The sequence below is a fragment of the Priapulus caudatus genome, unplaced genomic scaffold, assembly GCF_000485595.1.
Source record: "Priapulus caudatus unplaced genomic scaffold, Priapulus_caudatus-5.0.1 Scaffold105, whole genome shotgun sequence".
Lineage (NCBI taxonomy): Eukaryota > Metazoa > Priapulida > Priapulimorpha > Priapulimorphida > Priapulidae > Priapulus > Priapulus caudatus.
Window position 1 is genome coordinate 157944 of NW_014577166.1, and position 7075 is coordinate 165018.

The 7075-nt window shown below is 45.4% G+C and overlaps 1 protein-coding gene across 1 annotated transcript in view; it reads left to right on the forward strand.

Moving 5' to 3' along the window:
- LOC106805194 (solute carrier organic anion transporter family member 4A1-like) overlaps positions 1–7075 on the forward strand; it is a 21206-nt gene that overhangs the window by 7129 nt on the left and 7002 nt on the right. Inside the window, exons 3-8 of the mRNA XM_014806693.1 lie at positions 421–523; positions 806–927; positions 1612–1782; positions 2394–2483; positions 3454–3649; positions 4295–4451. Coding sequence (XP_014662179.1) covers positions 421–523; positions 806–927; positions 1612–1782; positions 2394–2483; positions 3454–3649; positions 4295–4451 — 839 coding nt within the window. The remainder of the gene's footprint in view (positions 1–420; positions 524–805; positions 928–1611; positions 1783–2393; positions 2484–3453; positions 3650–4294; positions 4452–7075) is intronic.

Consider the following 7075-nt stretch of genomic DNA (forward strand, 5'->3'; position numbering starts at 1 on the left):
ATACTTGCACATCTGAGGCACACCAGTTGTCTAACAAACCTTTGTCTTTGTCACTTATTTAACTTTACCTGCCTTCTACGCCCTTACACAGATATTCCATTCATACTAGATCACGGGGGATACATGTAGTTGACGACAACTGCTCGTTTCTAGTTGTATCTACATTTAGCTCTGTTCGTGTTTCTAGGTATTACGATAGGTTAAATTAATGCAAAAATGGAACTGCGGCCGATTATGTAAAATGCATAAAAATTTTGTATACGAGTAACAACATCAAAATGACCATAATTCTGATGTATGATTTGAACTTCAGTTGTTGTTGTCGTCGTCGTCGTCGTCGTCGTCGTCGTTGTCGTCGTCTCCGTTAAATACAGCTCATTCTTTACGAGTAGTTAAACTAGTGTATATGTCTTTCTGTAGGAATCTACTATACGATGGCACTACTGGGGCCAGCACTGGGTTACATGCTTGGTGGTTTACTGCTGGCCATCTACACTGACGCACCCAGCGTCGACCCGGCAGAGTAAGTCCTTTCTCCTCTTCCTAATCCGACAGTAAGCGGGTAATTACGCATTGTGGAAAAACCAAATTATTCAACATAAAAGCTCGTGGACACAGTAATCAGTTATGAAGCACGGTGTGATGTTGTGCGTATTGGCGTACGTTTTGCAACACAGTCATCAGTTGTGAAGCATGTTGTAATGTTGTGCGTATTGGCGTGCGTTTTGCAACACAGTCATCAGTTGTGAAGTGTGTTGCATTACAAGTGTGTTGATTGTGCGTATTGGCGTACGTTTTGCAACAGCCTTGGGCTGACGCCACAGAGCTCGGCCTGGGTCGGTGCCTGGTGGATTGGCTTCTTCATCTGCTCGTTCATCTGCTGGCTCGCCGCGATTCCGATGCTCGGCTACTCTCGAGAACTACCAGGTATTTTACGACAAAATTACACGAGGGCCCATTTTTTGACAGTTCGGCTCAACCGTGGATGTCTGTGTATGCACGTGTGTGTTATGGCATATCTAAAGGCGCGTTAGTTGTTGTGTTCGTCGTACGTTAGCGTTCGTCGTGCGTTAATTAGTCGCAGTTTTTTGAAGCAACGTCTAGTACTGCATTGTTGAAGCTGAACATTAGCAATCGGTATGTACACGATAGGTTTTCATGTCATGCTAGTTTATGAAACTACGTATGACAAACTTTTGATACGAAACTCTATATATATACTTTCTACTCCTATGCCCATACTATAGCAGCTGTTACAAATGTTTCTTGATGCTAACTATAGTTCTGTGTAATAATACATGATTTTGTAAATGAAACCAACGAAAATGATTTGTAAAAAATAATAATGTAAACATTTATGAAAAACTCGTCATATATAATCACTATAACTTCATAGTATGACTGTGGTAACCGTAGTAACCGTAATAACTGCTAATTAATAATTGCATGTTTCATTATCTGAACAATTAAATCAGTTAGGTGTGCATTTGAATTCGATTACAACACAAGTTAGCTTAATTTAACATTGCCCCAGCATGAAGCAGCATCACACAAATGTTTTCCATAATTTTTCGAGTACGTAACTCACACATTTCGCGTGCTCGCCATCAGGTGCCGCCGCCGCGCGGGCCGAGCGCATCTCCGAGGTTCACAAGAAGGGCGACGACGACGAGGTGACGCGCAGCGGGTTCGGAACGTCGTTCCGGGACATTCCGATTGCCTTCACGAACCTCCTGCGTAATCCGACGTTCATGTTCCTCAACCTCGCAGGCGCGACGGAAGGTACGTGCGATCGTTGGGAGGAGCTGCGATCATCGTGTCTCTTCCGAGGTTCTTTTCTCGTGATCGTCTCCATTTCGATGTTGAATCGATCATGCTTCTTCAATGTTGATGATTTATCGCGTAACATATTTGAAGCATCGATTATCACGTATGTGTCAGATAGGTGTCAGACACATATTTGACATTTAAGATTAGAATATTCTCCGTCTTAATTTTCCTGCTGTTGCATCATGCATTTTGCAGTCTTTGCGTCCCATGGATACTGCATTTCTTTTCATGATGCTAATAGTGTTCTGTGCAGTATGATAGTTATAGATTTGTCTATGGTACATCATAAAAAAATCATTGGCACATTTATATGTTCAAATGAAATCTTACCCAATTGTGAAAGTGCATTTAAATCAATATAGCAAATGAGTGAATGTGCAAATGAGGCCCTTTCCGAATATCATCTGGATGTTAACTGCTAACACCACTAAATGAATATCATCAAGAGCGTATTATGTATAAAGTACATACTTAATACGCTCTTGATATCATCATTATGCTATATGTTCACTTGGATAATTCGTTCAGTCGCAATAGCTGAGCGAATGTCGTTCTTCTTGCAGGTATGCTGGTTGCAGGCTTTGCCACCTTCATGCCCAAGTACGTGCAATTCCAGTTCGCACTCACCGCTAGCTTTGCAGCGATTCTCATGGGTGAGTATATATAAAGTGTAGAAAGCGGGGATAAACCTCCAACCCTCCCCCCTCCTCCCTAACATACATACATACGCTTAAATCTCACCAGCTGTTAGACCTGGCAGCTGTCCCGATCGATGTTTCGTGTGTATAATAATATCATATCTGGTATTATTAGCTCTTGATAATATACCCATCCAGATCTAACCAAGAGCAAATACTACACGTATTATACATGAAACATACATTATTAGCTCTTGTTCTAACCTTATTTTTATGAAACTGGAATCGCATCGGACACACGTACGCTATACAGTGTCTCGGAAATGGGGCGAACGACGCACGTCAATATGTGTGTCGGTGGCCGAGAATGAAGGACAGGAGAAGATGACTTCATCGTGATTTTGCTCTGGGTTCGGTACGAGTAATGGGTGGAATTCGCTACTGTGTGTGCGCGTGATAACCACTAATTGCGCGCGTAACGGGATCTTAACGGCCAACACTACCAGATGTTTCACGCACATAATTGTTCACTTACGAGGAAGTGGATCAGCGAGGGTTTTATGAGATAACGTAATCGCATGAAAAAAGGCAGCGGCGTGCAGCGGTTTTTTGTCTATGCTAGGTTGCATCTGGTAGATATTGCTGTCTGCTGTCGCAAAATTAATAGTGTTTTGGCGACGTCACGATAATGTGGTGCCGTGTCTGGATATACCGTGCGTGTATACCTATGAAACTTCTTATACTCTTCTTCTTCTTTTTTATTTTCAGGGGTAAAATAATAACTCATTATTATCATAATTATTGTCTTACTCCTGCCATTATCAATCAGTCCAATCTCACTGCCATCGCGGAATCGAAGAAAACCCCTTTTTTATACGTGCGGATTTTGTTTATTTGTTCGAGGACCCCTAACATATTGTGTGTGTAGATGGATCACAGACGCGTATTCCTTTATCAGTACGCTTATCTCTTCACGTGATTGCAGGTTTCATCGTCGTGCCAGCAGGTGGTGGTGGAACGTTTCTCGGCGGTTACATAATCAAGAAACTGCAGATGAACTGTGAAAAGATCGTACGGTTCTGCGCCATCGTCTGCATGTCTGCAGTGCCTCTAACACTCGCCTTCCTCGTCCAGTGTCCTCAGGGACATATAGGTGGCTTCAACGCCCCTTATCTGAATTGGTAATGATTGATATGCTAGATTTTAGATAGATGATCGCCCTTCACCCTTGTGGTTGCATTTGCAAAGTTGCTAAATGTTTGCTTTTATTCTAGGTGCGCTTTCTATGTGCACGTGCGTTCTGTTTACAATGATCGATATCACAGGCAGAAAGCCCGTGCACTCTTCCATGGCCCCTTGATTTCTCAAAGAGTGGACAGAATCAGGCGTTGCCTTTTTAGAACAACGATTTGAATCCTTATTTGTATTTTTAAAAGCGTACTTCGGCCGTTAACGCTTTCCCCCCAAGCGTATGGTTTTTATGCTTGTGGTAATATTTACTGTTGCTAATGACGCTCTAAGCTAAGTGATATATGGTTTAAATATATTGCAATAAATGGGTCTAACGATATGGGCGATATGGGCGAAACGAGCGTAGCAATAGAAACTGAGAGGAAATCGATATGCAATATATACCAATATGCTCTCTCCGTACTCAAACGAGACTTATCACCGTGCTAACTAGGTAGATTCTAACAAACAAATAACGTTTGTTTAGGTTCATTGTTGACACAATCGGTCGCATACACTCAACCCTGTAACAGTATGGGTACAAACAAGACATAATACCTTAACCAAGTGGATTTACAAGTAACACTCCGTTTCAGTTCGTTGTTGACAGAACCGAACGTAACGGCGGCATGCAACATAGACTGTGGCTGCCAGTCGGAGCAGTACAGCCCGATATGTGGCATCGATGGAGTGACGTACTACTCGGCCTGTTACGCGGGCTGCACGACCACGTTTACAGAGAACGGCACCAAGGTAAGCGCACCCTTGTCGGTATGCTCACCCTAGCCATGTCCCTATGCTAACGCCATTTTTATTAGCATGCCCACCGTATCCCTGTTGACATGCCCACCGTATCCCTGTTGGCATGCTCACCTTATACCTGTTGGCATGCTCACTTTATCCCTGTTGGCATTCCTATTCTATCCCTGTTGGCATGCTCACCTTATCCCTGTTGGCATGCTCACCTTATCCCTGTTGGCATGCTCACCTTATCCCTGTTGGCATGCTCACCTTATCCCTGTTGGCATGCTCACCTTATCCCTGTTGGCATGCTCACCTTATTCTTGTTGGCATTCCTATTCTATCCCTGATGCCATGCTCACCCTAGCCCTACCCAGTCTGTTTTACTTAAGACTAGTAAACCGTCGTATCGTTATTTGATTGACAAATTGCCGTAGTGACTCGCCACGAATCTGCTGATTGCGCCATTGCGCCATCAATTGAGCCGATGTTTCAACAAAAAACTATCGTAGCGTACGTAACTCGGTATAGGAATCTGCTGCTGACTAGCTGCGCCATCAGATTGCGTTACCGTTTGCGCCCATCTGCCCGTGGCGTACGCATGCAGGATCTGGCATGTTATTATTCAATGTGTGTCTGTGTCTGCGCGCGTACGGAATCCCTGTAGGATACGTACAAGACGTACGCACGCAGATTGACTCGTCATTGTGTCTATCAGTGGGAAGGAATCCGTCTCCGTTTATGTACGTGTGTGCTTGTGCGTATCTGTCTGTCCGTACGTGCGTGAGTACGTGTGTGTGTGTGCGTGCATCTGTCTGTTTGCGTGCGTGTATGCGTGCGTTGGCGTATGTGTGCATCTGTCTGTTTGCGTGCGTGTACGCGTGCGTTGGCGTATGTGTGTCTGTGCGTGCGTGCGTGCGTGCGTTTGTGTACCTGTATGGGTGTGTGCGTGCATGCGTGCGCGCGTGCATGTGTAAACAGTCTGTGATCTAACCTTTGGTCACTCGCGCAGCGGCAAGCCATCTCGAGTGACGATTGTCGTTTGCTTACACAAATGCCGGCCACGTTGCGCCTGCATGACGTCCCACAGGAGTGTCTGTCTGTCTGTCCCGCGCTACTTGCGAGAAGCGAAAGATGCTTTTTCTTCGCAATCGAAGCAGCGTGTCGGGCAAAGAGCGGAACACAAAAACCCTGCTACTAGACTCTTATGGTTTCGATAACGTTTGCCGCGAAAACCCGAGATGCGAGAGCTGGGTTTCGTGTTGTTGCATCTATAGGTTCGTGCTATAGATACCGCCTCACGCGCCGTCGGTATAGTAGTAGAGTCTATACCGTAGTAGGGCTGACTGTCTGACGGTCTGAAATTCCTTGAGTAGAGTGAGTGGAGCGAAACTAGGTTTGCTCTGGATCCGTTTTGCTCAGATCCTGTCCCAGAATCAATAGGCGTTCTGCACCTAGCACTGTACAGGCAAATTATTGTCAGTGATATAGCAAGTGATATTTCCGGTAGCAGTCAGAGGCTGCTACAGTTGTAGCATGCTATATAACTAGCTACCAAATAGGAGGCAGAGGCTGTTACAGTTGTAGCGTGCTATATAACTAGCTACAATAGGAGGCAGAGGCGGTTACAGTTGTAGCGTGTCAGCTTCTTAATATACCGAACGTTGTTAGTTATGTAACACACACTCACACAGACACAGCTACCGTTGCAGCACGTAGTGCGCGGACCGGGGGCGAATTTTTTTTCCCTACACGTTATATCCATTGGGCTTGATATACGCATATCAACTTCCGCATCAGACTTTCCGTATATCAAGGAATGATGCAAAAATCCTAACCCCAAACCCGAAACTTAACACTAACTATAAACCGAATCGGCTTATATACTATCTATGGTATCCCAAACACTATCTATGGTGTGGTCAAATCAAAGCAGCCAATCAGAGGAGCCAAATGGATATAACGTGTAGGGAAAAAAAATTCACGACCGGCGAAGGGGGAAGGCTACAGGCACGGCTGCTGACTGAGCAATCTCGTAAGGCTGCAAAATTTCGCGATTCCGGTAATGATGAGAGAGGGGCGCAGCTCCCAGTGCGTGCTGTGACGGGGGATTCGCGGATGGTTTACGCTGTCCTAGGATTATTTACGTTTATTATGGTTTTATATTTCACCAAAACCTAGGAGTGGGACAGCTGTCTCATTCCACCCCTACCCACCCACAGGCCACGGTCGTGATCGTGGGGCAGCGTACAACCATCGCGGCGCGTTAAATAAACTCTTTCGACACACGATTTATTTATATTACTGCTAGATCGTTCGTTGCTGTCGGATAGATACCATAGAATTTACATTTAAGGAAACGTCACCTCCGGGATGGTGCCGCATGTATATGCAGGCCCGTAGCCAGCTTTATATTGGAGGGGGGGGTTCGTTTTTCAATGTTGGCAATTTGCTCGGCAGGGGCGTGTACAGGATTTGAACCAGGGGGGGGGGGGGTCTAACCGTAACCCAAAGTTGCGAGCACGCGAAGGGGGGGTCTGGGGGAGGGCCAGAAAATTTTTAAAACTAGACCCCCTCAGATGCGTTTTCTGTGCGAGCAAGGGGGGGGGTCCGACTCCCTGTACACGCCCCTGCTC